This window comes from Salvelinus sp. IW2-2015, linkage group LG26 (assembly GCF_002910315.2).
Source record: "Salvelinus sp. IW2-2015 linkage group LG26, ASM291031v2, whole genome shotgun sequence".
NCBI classification, from domain to species: Eukaryota; Metazoa; Chordata; class Actinopteri; order Salmoniformes; family Salmonidae; genus Salvelinus; species Salvelinus sp. IW2-2015.
The window spans coordinates 9,908,576-9,925,465 of NC_036866.1; the positions used below are offsets into that span (position 1 = coordinate 9,908,576).

At 43.5% G+C, this 16,890-nt stretch overlaps 1 protein-coding gene across 1 annotated transcript in view; it reads left to right on the forward strand.

The window, feature by feature from the left end:
* Positions 1 to 16,890, forward strand: part of abca7 (ATP-binding cassette, sub-family A (ABC1), member 7) — a 42,706-nt gene that overhangs the window by 13,343 nt on the left and 12,473 nt on the right. The window contains exons 16-39 of the mRNA XM_070435092.1: positions 3,356 to 3,577; positions 3,867 to 4,071; positions 4,319 to 4,432; positions 4,522 to 4,693; positions 6,733 to 6,864; positions 7,810 to 7,949; positions 8,119 to 8,256; positions 8,461 to 8,681; positions 9,066 to 9,123; positions 9,407 to 9,609; positions 11,984 to 12,110; positions 12,241 to 12,264; positions 12,417 to 12,562; positions 12,706 to 12,830; positions 13,256 to 13,348; positions 13,782 to 13,974; positions 14,228 to 14,322; positions 14,435 to 14,473; positions 14,657 to 14,762; positions 14,856 to 14,930; positions 15,037 to 15,206; positions 15,501 to 15,678; positions 16,332 to 16,447; positions 16,739 to 16,883. Of these exons, the coding sequence (XP_070291193.1) occupies positions 3,356 to 3,577; positions 3,867 to 4,071; positions 4,319 to 4,432; positions 4,522 to 4,693; positions 6,733 to 6,864; positions 7,810 to 7,949; positions 8,119 to 8,256; positions 8,461 to 8,681; positions 9,066 to 9,123; positions 9,407 to 9,609; positions 11,984 to 12,110; positions 12,241 to 12,264; positions 12,417 to 12,562; positions 12,706 to 12,830; positions 13,256 to 13,348; positions 13,782 to 13,974; positions 14,228 to 14,322; positions 14,435 to 14,473; positions 14,657 to 14,762; positions 14,856 to 14,930; positions 15,037 to 15,206; positions 15,501 to 15,678; positions 16,332 to 16,447; positions 16,739 to 16,883 (3,237 nt within the window). The remainder of the gene's footprint in view (positions 1 to 3,355; positions 3,578 to 3,866; positions 4,072 to 4,318; positions 4,433 to 4,521; positions 4,694 to 6,732; positions 6,865 to 7,809; positions 7,950 to 8,118; positions 8,257 to 8,460; positions 8,682 to 9,065; positions 9,124 to 9,406; positions 9,610 to 11,983; positions 12,111 to 12,240; positions 12,265 to 12,416; positions 12,563 to 12,705; positions 12,831 to 13,255; positions 13,349 to 13,781; positions 13,975 to 14,227; positions 14,323 to 14,434; positions 14,474 to 14,656; positions 14,763 to 14,855; positions 14,931 to 15,036; positions 15,207 to 15,500; positions 15,679 to 16,331; positions 16,448 to 16,738; positions 16,884 to 16,890) is intronic.

Genomic DNA, 16,890 nt, shown 5'->3' on the forward strand with positions numbered 1-16,890 from the left:
TACTCATAATAAACATTGATAAAAGATACAAGTATTAAACATGGAACTTTAGATAAACTTCTCCTTAATGCAACCGCTGTGTCAGATTTCAAAAAAACTTTACGGAAAAAGCACACCATGCTATAATCTGAGTACAGAGCCCAAATAAGCCATAAAGATATCCGCCATTTTTTGGAGTCAACAGAAGTCAGAAATAGTATCATAAATATTCACTTACCTTTGATGATCTTCATCAGAATGCACTCCCAGGAATCCCAGTTCCACAATAAATGTTTGTTTTGTTCGATATAGTCTATCATTTTGTCCAAATACCTTCATTTTGTTCGCGCGTTCAGTCCAGTAATCCACATTCATGACGCGCAGTTCAGACGAAAAGTCAAACAATTCCATTACAGTTCGTAGAAAATTGTCAAACGATGTATAGAATCAATCTTTAGGATGTTTTGAACATAAATCTTCAATAATGTTTCAACCGGAGAATTCCTTTTTCTTCAGAAATGCGATGGAAACAGGTCGCTCTCACGTGACCGCGCATGTTCAGCTCGTGCCAGACACCTGACTCAAAGAGCTCTCCTTCCCTCATTCTTCACAGTAGAAGCATCAAACAATGTTTTAAAGACTGTTGACATCTAGTGGAAGCCTTGGGAAATGCAAAATTACCAATATCCCATTGTATATTGGATAGGCAAACCTACAAACCTTAGATTTCCCACTTCCTGGTTGGATTTTTTCTCAGGTTTTTGCCTGCCTTATGAGTTCTGTTATACTCACAGACATCATTCAAACAGTTTTAGAAACTTCTGAGTGTTTTCTATCCAGATATACTAATAATATGCATATCTTAGCCTCTGAGCCTGAGTAGCAGGCAGTTTTTCATCCAAGCTACTCAATACTGCCACCCAGCCATAAGAAGTTTTAAAAGGTAATTTACCACCTTCACAAGTGCAGTCTCAGTGCTATGATGGGGTCTAAAACCAGACTGAAGCGTTTCGTATACATTGTTTGTTTTCAGGAAGGCAGTGAATTCCTGCGCAACAGCCTTTTCTAACATTTTTGAGAGGAATCTGAGATTCGATATAGGCCGATAGTTTTTTATATTTTCTGGGTCAAGGTTTTGCTTTTTCAAGAGAGGCTTTATTACTGCCACTTTTAGTGAGTTTGGTACACATCCAGTGGATAGGGAGCCGTTCATTATGTTCAACATAGGAGGGCCAAGCACAGGAAGCAGCTCTTTCAGTAGTTTAGTTGGAATAGGGTTCAGTATGCAGCTTGAAGGTTTAGAGGCCATGATTATTTTCATCATTGTGTCAAGAGATATAGAATTAAAAAACTTGAGTGTCTTCCTTGATCCTAGGTCCTGGCAGAGTTGTGCAGACTCAGGACAACTGAGCTTTGGAGGAATACGCAGATTTAAAGAGGAGTCCGTAATTTGCTTTCTAATGATCATGATCTTTTCGTCAAAGAAGTTCATGAATTTATCACTGCTAAAGTGAAAGCCATCCCTCTTGGGGAATGCTGCGTTTTAGTTAGCTTTACGACAGTATCAACATTTTTGGGGGATTGTTCTTATTTTCCTCAATTAAGTTGGAAAATAGGATAATCGAGCAGCAGTGAGGGCTCTTCGATACTGCACGGTACTGTCTTTCCAAGCTAGTCGGAAGACTTCCAGTTTTGCGTAGCGCAATTTCCGTTCCAATTTTCTGGAAGCTTGCTTCAGAGCTCGGGTTTTTCTGTATACCAGGGAGGTAGTTTCTTATGATAAATGTTTTTTGTTTTTAGGGGTGCGACTGCATCTAGGGTATTGCGCAAGGTTAAATTGAGTTCCTCAGTTAGGTGGTTAACTGATTGTTGTACTCTGATGTCCTTGGGTAGGTGGAGGGAGTCTGGAAGGACATCTAGGAATCTTTGGGTTGTCCAAGAATTTATAGCACGGCTTTTGATGATCCTTGGTTGGGGTCTGAGCAGATTATTTGTTGCAATTGCAAACATAATAAAATGGTGTTCCGATAGTCCAGGATTATGAGGAAAAACATTAAAACCCACAACATTTATTTAACGGGACAAAACTGGTCCAGAGTATGACTGTGGCAGTGAGTAGGTCCGGAGACATGTGGACAAAACCCACTGAGTCGATGATGGCTCCGAAAGCCTTTTGAGTGGGTCTTTTCCATGTGAATATTAAAGTACCAAATTGTTTTATATTATCTGCCATGACTACAAGGTCCGATAGGAATTCAGGGAACTCAGTGAGGAACGCTGTATAAGGACCAGGAGGCCTGTAAATAGTCGCTATAAAAAGTGATTGAGTAGGCTGCATAGATTTCATGACTAGAAGGTCAAAAGACGAAAACGTCGTTTTTTTTGGTAAACTGAAATTTGCTATCTTAAATGTTAGCAACACCTCCGCCTTTGCGGGAAGCGCGGGGGATATGGTCACTAGTGTAACCAGGAGGTGAGGCCTCATTTAACACAGTAAATTCATCAGGCTTAAGCCATGTTTCAGGCCAAGCACATCAAGATTATGATCAGTGATTAGTTCATTGACTATAACTGCCTTGGAAGTGAGGGATCTAACATTAAGTAGCCCTATTTTGAGATGTGAGGTATCACAATCTCTTTCAATAATGTCAGGAATGGAGGAGGACTTTATTCTAGTGAGATTACTAAGGCGAACACCACCATGTTTAGTTTTGCCCAACCTAGATTGAGGCATAGACATGGTCTCAATGGGGATAGCTGAGCTGACTACACTGACTGTGCTAGTGGCAGACTCCACAAAGCTGGCAGACTGGCTAACAGGGTGCAGGCCAGGCAGCAGGCTATCTCATTGTGGAGCTAGAGGAGTTCGAGCCCTGTCTGTGTTCGTAGATACAATGAGAGCACCCCTCCAGCTAGGATGGAGTCCGTCACTCCTCAACAGGCCAGGCTTGGTCCTGTTTGTGGGTGAGTCCCAGAAAGAGGGCCAATTATCTACAAATTCTATATTTTGGGAGGGGCAGAAAACAGTTTTCAAACAGCGATAGCCTTGTGTTGATAATTTAGTCACTTGTTTATTTTGCCCGGGACCATGCACAGCTTGTTTATTTGCTTTAGATGTTATCAAGCCAATTATCAAGCCATTTTGTATTTGCTGTCTTTTGGCAGGACTGAAAAGTATTCACATCACAACTATGCAGTTGTCCTAGAATAATGCCCTGGATTAATGACTGGGTTCATTACAGCACTCTGTATAGTTTTAAGGCATTGCATTAGGGACACACTAAGATATAGTACTAAGACAATGAAACATCACAGAGGTGTATCACTGTCGTCTCACCCTCATCTCTTCCTGTATTGTGTTGTTCTCTTCCTCCAGTGGGGGGACATCCTGCCCTACAGCAACCCGGCTGTGGTGTTCTTCTTCCTGACGGCCTTCGCTACGGCCACCATCATGCAGTGTTTCCTCATCAGCACATTCTTCTCCCGGGCCAACCTGGCAGCCGCCTGCGGAGGCCTCATCTACTTCGCCCTCTACCTGCCATATGTGCTGTGTGTGGCCTGGAGAGACCACCTCACCACCACACACCGTGTCCTAGCAGTGAGTCCTTATAATACACATTCTCACCACCACACACCGTGTCCTAGCAGTGAGTAATCATGTTACACATTCTCTTTGTTGTGTTTTGTTAAGGTTTGCAAGAGTCGTTTTTTGTTTATAAGGAAGAATGATTATGGTACTGTATTAAACCCATTACTTGCTGCTGATAAGTCGCTCTTTTAAATGAGGTTTGAAATCTCAATGGAAACACCTGTATAAATATATGAAATGAACCCATCCAATCTGGTAATACTGCAGTATCCATTAAGATTCTCATCTCTCCCAACAGAGTCTGTTTTCTCCTGTGGCCTTTGGCTTTGGCTGTGAGTATTTCTCCCAGTACGAGGAACAAGGAGTGGGCATACAGTGGTTCAACCTGCACTCCAGCCCCATGGAGGGAGACACCTACAATTTCACCACTTCCATAATCATGCTGCATATCGATGCATGTATCTACGCTCTGGCCACCTGGTACATTGAAGCTGTTTTCCCAGGTAAGGTACATTAAAGCTGTTTTCCCAGGTATGGTACGTTGAAGCTGTTTTCCCAGGTAAGGAAATTAATGGTTTAAGTTATTTTTTTCTAACTGCTCTATGGTTTCATGGAATTTTGCATAGAAGTGCATATTAAAATACATATTATAATGAACATATAACTGCAATGCCAGTGCACCTTTGCAGATAGTAAAACTGCACTTATACTGGTTTGACTAAACACATGTTGTTGGGATCTTTTGTCCAGGTGAATATGGGGTGCCCAGGCCATGGAACTTCGTGTTCAGTTTGAACTATTGGGGAGGAATTCCTCTAGAGGCCGGCATGCCCATCCCTCCGGCTCCCAGGGGACAGGGAGGAGGTAAGAAAAACACACAAAAACACATGATGTAAAAATAAAAACGGACACCATTTTATGGTCCTGAGGTTCCCTCTCTGTACCTGTCTCAGATCGCATCGAAGCCGACCCCTCTCACCTCATACTCGGTGTGGCCATCCGCAACCTGGTCAAAATCTACAAGCAAGGTGCCAAGCTGGCGGTCAACCACCTCAATCTCAAGTTCTATGAAGGGCAGATCACCTCTTTCCTGGGGCACAACGGTGCTGGGAAAACAACCACCATGTAAAGGCTGTGCTTTAAGAACCATTGAATCAATATAGAATGTTTTAAAATGAAGTACAACAGCCAACACCACCATGTAAACCTGCACCTACATTACAGACACATAGAAATGAATGTGGTGCTTATGTACAGTAGGTGTTTTGTATTACTAATGAATGTGGTACATACCGTCGCGCTAATCGAGGGCCATTGTACTGCTTATGTATTGTATTTGGAGTCGTACCGGAGCCAGCGTCTAGCTCCAGTTGTCGGATCCTCACCTCCTTGTCGGCTTCTATTTTCCTAATTTCAAGATCAAAATGCATCCGTCTCTCCTTATCTTTTTGCTCCATTTCTAACCGGGCCAGCCTCACCTTCAGCCTAGCGGTCCCGTCTGAACGACCTGAAGCAGAAGATAAAGGATCATATCGAGGCAATGCAAAGGGGGTACGAGCAACCCCTTCCTCCGCCCTGTCCTCCGACTTGGCATCGGAAAGTCTACCCATCTCCTCTCCTTGCAATGAGAGAATTCTTTCGCTCACTAATCCATCCCTGACTAGCACCAAAAGCTCAGCCTTTAGGGCTTTCTCAGGGATAACAAATCCATAATGGTCAGCTATAGCTAAAAGGTCTACTTTACGAAACCTCAACAAACAATCAATAGAGGGCGCTTCAATGAACTTGGAGATGGCTGAGGCAGCCATCTTGTACACAACAATCTACTGAACACACAAACTAAACAAGTCATCCAAACTCACAACCTACCATCACACCTCAATCACTAACCACGGAGAGCTCAGTGCAGCAGGGTCCGGTGGGTTTAATGGAATCCCGGATGAGCCCCCATTATGTTACGCACGCCTCTATAAAGAGGGAACGCAACTCTCTGCTGCAACTCAACTCTCCGTGAAGCGAAAGAGGTATGAACTGTAGGTGGGAGAAAGGACGACAAAGGCAGAATTTACCGTTTACTAGGATTTATTTCCTTTACACGGTAATATGGGGAAAAGGGGCTGGACGGAACCAAAGGAAAGAAAGTAAATATCAAAGCTCCCCCTCTCCTATCTAACCTGCCTACCCACTTAACTTACCTAACTTAGCACCACCTGGTGCCCTAACCAAAATACAGGGGGTGGTCCGCCCAGGTCTTACCTAGTGTGCCTAGACAGTAAATATACTACGGGTATATGTATGCCCGCGGGCCTCTTGCCTAAGCACTCCCAAAGTGCMTTCTCCTTCCCCCCTGGGAACAAATGAAACAGAATAATTATTAACAATTTCACAAACACTTTACAACAAAACTGAGTAAACTAACTCAGTTCACTAAAGATGCTCTGAACAAGCAACAAACACAGAATATTGCAAAGCTGCTACCAACAACAACTAACACAGTGCATACTCACGACCAACATGCTATAACCCCTCAGCCATAAACCTCTCTCTCAGCAATGATCTATATAACATTCACTCTCTCTCTCTAATCCTCTTTCTTCTAATGATCTCTCCAAAATATTCAATCTCCCCATCCTGAACTGAACACTGGCTTTTCTAGCTTCAGGTGGCAATGGTGATTAGAAACAGCTGTATCTTGACGAGGGGGCGGGGTCAGCTCTCCAATTAGCCATTGAGTCGATCAATCAGCTGGTTGGGGAGTTCAGGAATTTCTCCTGAAACACACACTCAAATAGAAACCACAACACAGAAACTGGGGAACGTAACACTTATGAATGTTCTATGAACCTCTAATTTAGGGTTATCATGCTAAAATACACAGTTCATTTCCATTGACAGGTCTAATCTAGGGCCCTTGTACTTGTGGTGCTTATGTAGGTGTTATGAGTTGCTTATGAATGTGCTTTGAAGCTCTAATGTAGGGTTCTAACTTATAATCGGTGATGTAGTAGTTAAAGAACAAATGGGTAAACTCTGCCGTTCGTGGTGAGTAAAGTAATTTCTATACTTTCGATGCATTTCTCAGCAAAAGGTGGGTAAGTTTTATTTACATGCTTTTACCCTCCACTGGTTATAATGCATAATACGCAGTTCATTTCCATTGACAGGTCTATCCTGACGGGTCTGTTTCCCCCCACGGCTGGGACTGTGTACATTAAGGGCATGGACATCCGCACTGACATGGACATCATCAGGAAGACCCTGGGAGTGTGTCCTCAGCACAATGTCCTTTTTGACATGTAAGCCCCTGCTGCAGGTAGCCTAGTGGTTAGAGCGTTGGGTCAGTAACCGAAAGGTTGCTGGATCGAATCCCCGAGCTGACAAGTTAAAAATCTGTCGTTCTGCCCCTGAGCAAGGCAGTTAACCCACTGTTCCCCGGGCGCTGAAGACGTGGATGTCGATTAAGGCAGCCCCCCGCACCTCTCTGATTCAGAGGGGTTGGGTTAAATGTGGAAGACACATTTCAGTTGAAGGCATTCAGTTGTACAACTGACTAGTTATCCCCCTTTCCCTAATATTTCTACTCTATATCTCTTGAATACATGTCATTAAGTAATTTATCCTATTTCATTATATTGTAGTGCATACCATGTTGACTCCATTTATCTGTGGTGCTTGTTTTCTATCTTCCGACATAAATGAATTCCTTGGTAATGTTAAAGCTGCAATATTTAACTTTTTGGACRTGTTGAGTAATGTGAGTTTATATATCTGTCCTTCTCATTGAAAGAAAGTCTAAGAATCAGTAGATCTGTTCTATGTGTGCTATTTCTATGCTTCCCGTTCTTAAGTTTCGTTTTTGCGTCTTTTGCGTTTAGTTTTGTACACCAGCTGAAAATACAATATTTTGGGATATTGAAAATATATTTCACAGCGGTTTAGATGGTCCAGTTATTATTGTTTTGTCACATAAATTGAAATTAGGGCGGACTATTCGAATTTTAGAAATCAGGAAATCAGATATTTGGAAATCAGGCAATTTCTGCATATTGCACCTTTATATAACTGATATAACAATGACAAAGATGAATAATCACTAGAGGGAATCAAGATAACGAAAGGCCCCATTCACTTAATCTCTTGCCCCTCAGGCTCCATCTTAAAACATTTACCCACTGTACATGTAAAAGAGTTTGATGTTACTTAATCAGCCCTCTGACTTTAACCTTGTTATTCTTGTATAGTCTGACCGTAGAGGAGCATGTGTGGTTCTATGGTCGTCTGAAGGGCCTATCAGGCGATGAGGTGAGGAAGGAGTTGGACACTCTCCTGGAGGATGTGGGCCTGCTGCACAAACGCCACGAACAGACCAGGAACCTGTCTGGTATGGCTCCCTCCCTCTACTACTCAACATCCATTACAAATATGGCCTTCAGCTGTATACTTTACAATATAATATATCCTTCAACAGCCACTACATATATAATACCATACTCTCTGTCTCTCTGTGTCTGTCTTTCTCGCTCGCCCCCTGTCTCTGCCTCTACTCTCAGGTGGTATGCAGAGGAAGCTGTCGGTGGCCATAGCATTTGTGGGGGGTTCGAAGGTGGTGGTCCTGGATGAGCCCACAGCTGGGGTGGACCCATACTCCCGTCGAGGCATTTGGGACCTGCTGCTCAAGTACCGCAAAGGTTAGCCCTGAACTGTGTCAAGGGTTGCAACATTTTCTGTGAACTTTGCCAAAATTCCCAGGATTTCCAGAAATCCCTGGTCTAACTTGGTGGCGGAGTTTATCATTTCATGTCAATTCAGGTGAAATATAATTAAATTGAATACTATTTAATCTACTAGATCTTTTCACTCTCTTTTTCTCCTTTTCCTTCTCTCTCCATCAGATTGCACCATCATCCTCTCCACCCACTACATGGATGAGGCTGACCTTCTCGGAGACCGCATAGCCATCATCTCCCAGGGGAAGCTGTGCTGCTGCGGCTCCCCCCTCTTCCTCAAGGCCAAGCTGGGGATGGGCTACTACCTCACCGTCGTCAAGAAGGAGGGACTGGATACTCGAACCCCCAGTAGTGCCAGCGCTACCAAACTGCCCCCTGCCACAAAGGTGAGTGAGAGATTGTGTATACCCCTGCAAATGAAATTTTCTCAGGAATACATTGTGCTTATTCACAAAGCGTCTCAGAATAGGATTTCTGATCTAGGAACAGGTCCCCCTGTCCTCATAATTAAGATCTAAAAGACCAAACTAATTCTACATCAGCACTCTAACGCTGAGACACTTTGTGAATATGGGCCCTGAAGACCATTTTACCAGTGCATCTTAATAGTCAAAAGTGTCTCTCCTTGTCTCATTTACTTCAGAGAGGAGATGAGGAGGTTATTGTAGACTATCGCAATAGGGCTATGTATACTGTGGGATTCTAAAGGTTATTACTTTTATCACTCAACTATGACCCCTTTGCTGATTGGCTCTCCCTCTGTATTTCAGGACAGCGACTCCTCCATGAGTGACGACACAGGTCTGGGCAGTGATGTTAGCGGCTCAGGTAGGGTCTCCAACCCAAAGTCACTTAGTGACATCCTGCTAGCTGTGTGTTGACAGCTCGCCATTATTGTAGACACCTGAAAAAACAACCATTTGCTTGGCTGTTCTGTTCGTCCATAGCTAACCCAATGGCGAGCCTCTACCCCCCCTACAGACTGATCTGAGGGGATCAGATCGGTCTACACAAGTATCTAGTGTGGGGTTAGGGCATGTTTCTGGACAGTGAAGTTTCAAACCTCCTCTGATAGTTATTCTTTCTCCCTCCCGCTCCCTCTCCCCTGCAGACCTGGCTGCCCTGTTGACCCTGGCACAGCGTCACATCCCCGGGGCGCGGCTGGTGGAGGACGTGGGGCGTGAGGCGGTCATCAACCTGCCCCAGAAGTCGGCAGAGGACAGCAGTCTGGCCATCTTCCTCACAGAGCTTGACAGGAGGCAGGCTGATCTGGGCATCACCAGCTACGGCCTGTCTGACACCACCCTGGAGGAGGTGAGGAAAAGGAGACACACATACACATATACAGTGCATTCGGAAAGTATTCAGACCCCTTGACTTTTTCCACATTTTGTTACATTACAGCCTTACTCTAAAATTGATTAAATTGTTTTTTTCCCTTATCAATCTACACACAATACCCCATAATGACAAAGCATAGAAATCTTTAAAAATAACTGAAATATCACATTTACATAAGTATTCAGACCCTTTACTCAGTGCTTTGTGGAAGCACCTTTGGCAGTTATTACAGCCTTGAGTCTTCTTGGGTATGATGCTACAAGTTTGGCACACCTATATTTGGGGAGTTTCTCTAATTCTTTTCTGTAGATCCTCTCAAGCTCTGTCAGGTTGGATGGGGAGCGTTGCTGCACTGCTATTTTCAGGTCTCTCCAGAGATGTTAGATCAGGTTCAAGTCCGAGCTCTGGCTGGGCCACTCAAGGACATTCAGAGACTTGTCCCGAAGCCTTTCCTGCGTTGTCTTGGCTGTGTGCTTAGGGTCCTTGTCCTGTTGGAAGGTGAACATTCGCCCCAGTCTGAGGTCCTGAGCGCTCTGGAACAGGTTTTCATCAAGTCGATCCTGACTAGTCTCCCAGTCCCTGCCGCTGAAAAACATCACCACAGCATGATGCTGCCAACGCCATTCGTTCAGGCCAAAGAGTTCAATCTTGTGCCTTTTACTGAGGAGTAGCTTCCGTATGCCATTCTACCATAAAGACCTGATTGGTGGCATACTGCAGAGATGGTTGTCCTTCTGGAAGGTTCTCCCATCTCCACAGAAGAACTCTAGAGCTCTTGTCAGAGTGTCCATTGTGTTCTTGGTCACCTCCCTGACCAAGGCCCTCCTCCCCCGTTTGCTCAAAATTGGCCGGGTGGCTAGCTCTAGGAAGAGTCTTGGTGGTTCAAAACTTCTTCCATTTAAGAATGATGGAGGTCACTGTGTTCTTGGGGACCTTCAATGCTGCAGACTTTTTTTGGCACCTTTCCCAGATCTGTGCCTCGACACAATCCTGTCTTGGAGCTCTATTGACAATTCCTTCGACCTCATGGCTTGTTTTTGCTCTGACATGTACTGTCAACTGTGGGACCTTATATAGACAGGTATGTAGGTCTTTCCAAATCCAATCAATTGATTTTACTACAGGTGGACTCCAATCAAGTTGTAGAAACATCTCAAGGATGATCAATTGAAACAGGATGCACCTGAGCTCAATTTCGAGTCTCATAGTGAAGGGTCTGTATACTTATGTAAATAAGGTATTTCTGTTTTTAATTTGAATACATTTGCAAAAATGTATTGTGTGAAAAATATTATTTAATCCATTTTAGAATAAGGCTGTAACGGAATTAAAAAGTCAATACTTTCCGAATGCACTGTATCACACAACCACACAACACAACACACACACACACACACACACACACACACACACACACACACACACCACACACACACACACACACACCACACACACACCACACACACCACTACAAAGGCACAGCTGGGGGGGGGGGGGCTGGACCGGAGCCCATGCTGGCCATGAGGTCAGCATTCTTGCTCGTAATGGGCTTACACCTCTCTCTCTCACATACACACACACACACACACACACAGGCATTAGCACACACATAACAAACACATTGGCATACACACAGTCTCTCTCACACACATTTAGGACTTAAAGAGGCTTTGCGTCAGAAGTTGTTCTAAGCACTATATTACGTAGACACTAGCGTGTAACAGGCCAAAGTTACATGAAGCTCATCCTAAATATAGTCATGACTGCACTAAACTGACCTGTATTTACAAGCCATCCATTGAACCTCTTGTGGACAGTTAAAACTCAGCTTTAACTAGATTAAGCAGGGTTTACCCGGAATAGTATATTTGTGGAGTTACTGTCACGGTAATGTGCTTAGGCTGCCAGCTTACCACGATTACCAGAAAAGATCCCGTTTGATAAGTCAATAGGTTGGCTCCAAGCAGATCCTTTCTCTCCCCAGAGTTTTGCATTTTTGTGTTAGAGTTCTGAGTTCTCTATTAGTTATTATAAACTGTGAGCCCTGAATGATGATTGGTTGACAGCCGTGGTGTATCAGACTGTATACCACGGGTATGACAAAACATTTATTTTTACTGCTCTAATTACATTGGTCACCAGTTTATAATAGCAATAAGGCACCTCTGGGTTTGTGGTATATGGCCAAAAAACGTTGCGTCGTTCATAAGAACAGCCCTTAGCCGTAGTATATTGGCCATATACCACACCCCCTCGGGCCTTATTGCTTAATTGATACATGACATTTATCTACTTGATTCCAACACACAAGGCAGAAGATGTTTTAAAATGTCATCTGTTCCTGTAGATCTTTCTGAGAGTGGCTGAGGAGACAGGGGTGGACGTGGACCCAGAGGACAGCCCAGGACAAGCCGACACACCCCATGGGCAGGGTCAAGGACAGGGCTTGTCTGGAGAGCCATCTGAGGATCCAGGTAAACACAAGGGGAAACATAATCACACACACACACACACATAGAAACACGCCTAGAAACACAGTCTTCCTGTGTTGTTATTTAACATGGTCTGTCCTCCTTTCTGACTCTTTCTTTGCACTGCTGCCAGGAAGAAAACGGCTTCGCAAGCAAGGTACCTACAGTAGTGGGCCTTTAACTTCCTTTTTTCAGAAGCTCAGCTCTCTAACCCTAACACTAACTGCAGCAGTTGGAATAAGAGTCGTTTGGCTCAATGAACAATGTGTTTCTTTCTCTCCACCATGCTTGGGCCTTTCCTGCACTCAGAGCCCCAGGAGACAGACCTGCTGAGTGGGGATGGCCATGGCGGTGTCCCTCTGACCGGTTGGGGTTTGACGTGGCAGCAGTTGCGTGCGCTCTTCATCAAGAGGTGGCTGTATGCCCTCCGCAGTCGCAGGGGCTTTTTCGCTCAGGTGCAGACTCATAAACTTGACTTTATTCTCAATCAGTTGACCTTATCAAATAAAAGGTCTGATATGAACTAAAATACAAGCATGTGATGCAATGAAGAGAGACCAATGACAGGCTATTGTGACACCATGTCCTTGTGTTTCAGATYGTGCTGCCTGCTGTGTTTGTGTTGATCGCTCTCCTTTTCAGCCTCATCGTCCCTCCGTTCGGAAAGTACCCCTCGCTCCAGCTACAGCCCTGGATGTACGGGGAACAGTACACCTTCTTCAGGTAAAGACCTACATCTATTGATTTCAAGTACAAATGTAGGATCTTAATATGAGCCAGTTTTCTACAGCAGGAAAATAATCCTGCAGCAACAGGAAATGTGGATTATTATGTGGATTATAATTAATGGACATTTTTGTAGGGGTTAATACATTTTTCGTAAGGGAAAATCAAGTCCAAAAATGACAAACTACAGAAGCATTTTTAAACCTCAAATATACTACAAGTTTTAGTTCTCCTCCAACAGGGTGATCAGATTAAGATCCTACATCTGTAGTCTTGAATGGCAATTATCAGATTAACATTCTAATAAATGTTTGGACTGGAGCTTCAAGGAGTCAGTTGTTCCCATGTTGCCAGATTCTGCTTTGTCTTCCTTTTTTCCTTTGTTTGTATTGAACCTTATCTGTGTGGTGTCCTCTTTCCAGCAACGATGCCCCTGGGGATCCTGCCATTCAGAATCTGCTGGATGCCCTTCTGGACCGGCCTGGATTTGGAACCAAGTGCATGGAAAACAGCACGTAAGGCCTTCTCCTCGGTTCTCTCCTCTACTAAAGCAACACGTACTGTAGAAACACAACACTGTGTTACCTGGCTAGTCCAGTTGCAACCACAAAGGAAAGCAGACACTTATGTGTTATTTTAAAGTGTAAACCACTATCTTCATTATCGGCATTACCAACTAGGTTTTTTCTGTTGTCTCAATGTTTTCTCAGTTCGTTTGCACGTAAAGGTGTGTTTTTATGAGAAAGAGGGTTCATTCTATTATGGACCTGTCATTCACCAGGTTCCCCACATGACTTGTGACTTAGTGCTATTGACTTTTCCCAAGGACACTGCTAGAGGGACAGTGCATATTAGCATGAACATAAGAGATTTAAGTTGGGCCTATGTTTCCTCGATTGGGTGTCGTGGCGTATTTTGCATGTTCACGCTAGGATGTGTCCCCTGCAGGGATCCTCAGTGTTTGCAGGAGGAGGAAGGCATGTTCATGAGGCCCCAGATTCTCTACTCCACCTGGCAGCTCTTCAACAGGGGCAACTGGACTGCAGACAAGCCATCTCCTGACTGTGAGTGCAGCTCTGAGGAGGTCCGCAGGATGCTACCAGAATGCCCCGAAGGAGCCGGAGGCATCCCCCCTCCACAGGTCAATACCTCATAATAAACACTTTTACTTTATTCTTCTTATAGTTAAACATTGCATTATATATACTGTTACTTTGTTCTCAGTGGTTAAACATTGCATAAATAATGGTACTGTAACTAATCTCCTATGACAGACTTTCATTAAAATATGAGAATTTGTTCTCAATGACTTAGCTACCTGCCTAAATAAATATCCAATACCTAAATGTCCACATACTGTTGTGTGTACTGGAACTTGTTTCTATGTTCCACAGGTCCAGAGATTGACAGGGGATATCCTGCAGAATATGACCGGCCGCAATATCTCGGACTACCTGGTCAAGACTTACCCTCAGATAATGAAGAAAAGGTCTCTTATACCTCTCACTTGATTGTTTTCTTTGTTGGAAAGTATTACTGTGATTAAATCTGTTTTTTTCCACCTTACAAATTAATTTATTCTTACAATCTTACGGTTTCAGCCTAACTTCAGCCACTAAGAAGTGGATCAATGAATTCAGGTAAGTGGAGTGGGATACTTACTCACCATGTAAAATCATAGACATCACTTATCTACAGCCCTAATCTCGGTTAACCCAGAACTAAAATCTTGCATAATTTGGTCAGATGCTGTCCAAGAGAGATTACTAATACATTACAGTCCATCTACTCTGATGTAAATGTGATGTCTGTTTCTGTTATAGATATGGGGGCTTCTCTCTGGGGGGCAGAGGTACTCAGGCTGTCCCACAGGCCTACCAAATGGAGGACTCAGTCATGTCTATACGATCACGTTACAAAGTGGCACAGGTAGGAGTTGAAATCTTTTACACCCTCAACGTCAAGTTTCCTCTTAGTTTCTTTGTTGTCTCTATTTAATGTCTGGTTCTTTCTTTCTCACAGAATAGCTCATTGGATCAGCTCCTGGGTCGCCTACCAGAGTTTCTGGGTGGACTGAATAGTCAGAACAATGTTAAGGTGAGAGGTCAAAGGATGAGTGTGTGTGAGCAACTGTGGGTGTGTGTATGCATGTGCATCTGTGTTTTGTTTCACCGTTACCTAAGCTCTACCTCACCCCTGCTAGGTGTGGTATAACAACAAGGGTTGGCACGCCATGGCATCGTTTGTCAATGTCATGAACAATGGCCTGCTCCGTGCCAGCCTGCCCCCAGGGCCAGAGCGAATGAAGTATGGCATAACCGTCTATAACCACCCTCTCAACCTCACCAAGGAACAGCTCACTGAAATTGCCATGTAAGCTCTCTGTCTCTCTAGTTTCCTATTCAATTCACACCAATAAGTCCCATTGTTGATTAAGCCTAAGCTTAGTGTGTCGGAGCGAATCAAATCCCTCTTTTTGGAATTGCTTGTTGTAAGCACTATTAGACAATAATTGTACTGTACAGAGCAGGTTGAGTACTCTTAGTATGAAAATGTGATAGGTAGGAAAACATGATACCCCACTGGCCTTAAAAGTGACTAATCATTTCTGCCATCAAAATACAGAATAAATTGTGCTTACCATACTCATTGCCTCTCTGTTTTCAGGATGACCACCTCAGTAGATGTTCTGGTGTCCATCTGTGTGATCTTCTCCATGTCCTTTGTGCCGGCCAGCTTTGTGCTGTTTCTCATCGAGGAGAGGGTCAGCAAAGCCAAGCACCTTCAGTTTGTCAGCGGAGTCCGGCCCATTCTCTACTGGCTGGCTAACTTCACCTGGGACATGGTTAGTCTCCCACCATCCTGATAGGCTTAACTGATACCTGTTTTGTTAGCACTAATATTAAAGGTACACTCCAGAGCCTTATTCACTAGTTACCTTGAGTTTTGGCTCAAATATCAACTTTATATCAAATCATATCAAATACAATTTTATTGGTTGTGTACACATTTTGCAGATGTTATCGCAGGTGTAGCGAAATGCTTGTGTTTCTAGCTCCAACAGTGCAGTAATACCTAACAATAGAAAACAATACATGCAAGATAAATCATTTATGAATAATATAACTGATGAAAAAGAGACAAGGGGAATGAAAGTAGGCATGTATTGTCTATGTTTCAGAAGCCTGATAATGTTGACAGTAAAACGTCTCCTTTCAATCCTTGTGTCTCTCTATCAATCAGTGGCATGTACTGTAACTGCAGGGCACAATTTTTTTAAAGTTATCGATCTGGATTTCGCCTATCGGATCAAATTAAATGCATAGAAATAGAATGGCCGAATCATTGACTTGCCTTTGTTCTATTTATTATATTTCTATGCATTTAACCATATCCGATAGGTGAAATCCCTGATAGATAACTTTTGAAAAACTGGACCCAGGGGATAAGTCTCATCTCTATTGAATTGTACTTAACTGGCCTTCTACTTTCTCCCAGCTGAACTATACAGTCCCGGCCACTATGGTGGTCCTGATCTTCATTTGCTTCCAGCAGCAGTCCTATGTGTCTGAAACCAACCTCCCTGCTCTGGTCCTGTTGCTCTTGCTTTATGGGTAAGGGCCATGGACACTGGTGGCTTTGTTATCATTGCACTCATAACTAATGATGTTGTATGTGCACTTTATTACATTCAGTAATAAACAATTATAAAAATTCTGAATTATCTTTTCAAACATCACTACGACAGTATGTTTGCTTGAGTGGTCATATCAATGTTTATTTTATTTCAATAGCTGAGGTCTCCTTTAAAGAATGTTACATAGAGTTGTTCTTAGCAAAGTTCATGGTGCATTACGCAACAAATTCCTTCTTACTGATTAGAATTTATCTATCCTCCATTTCAGCTGGTCTATCACTCCTCTCATGTATCCAGCCTCCTTCCTGTTCAGTGTCCCCAGCACTGCTTATGTTGTCCTCACCTCAATCAACCTCTTCATCGGCATCAACGGCAGCATAGCCACCTTTGTCTTGGAGCTGTTCGTAGATCAGGTGGGTC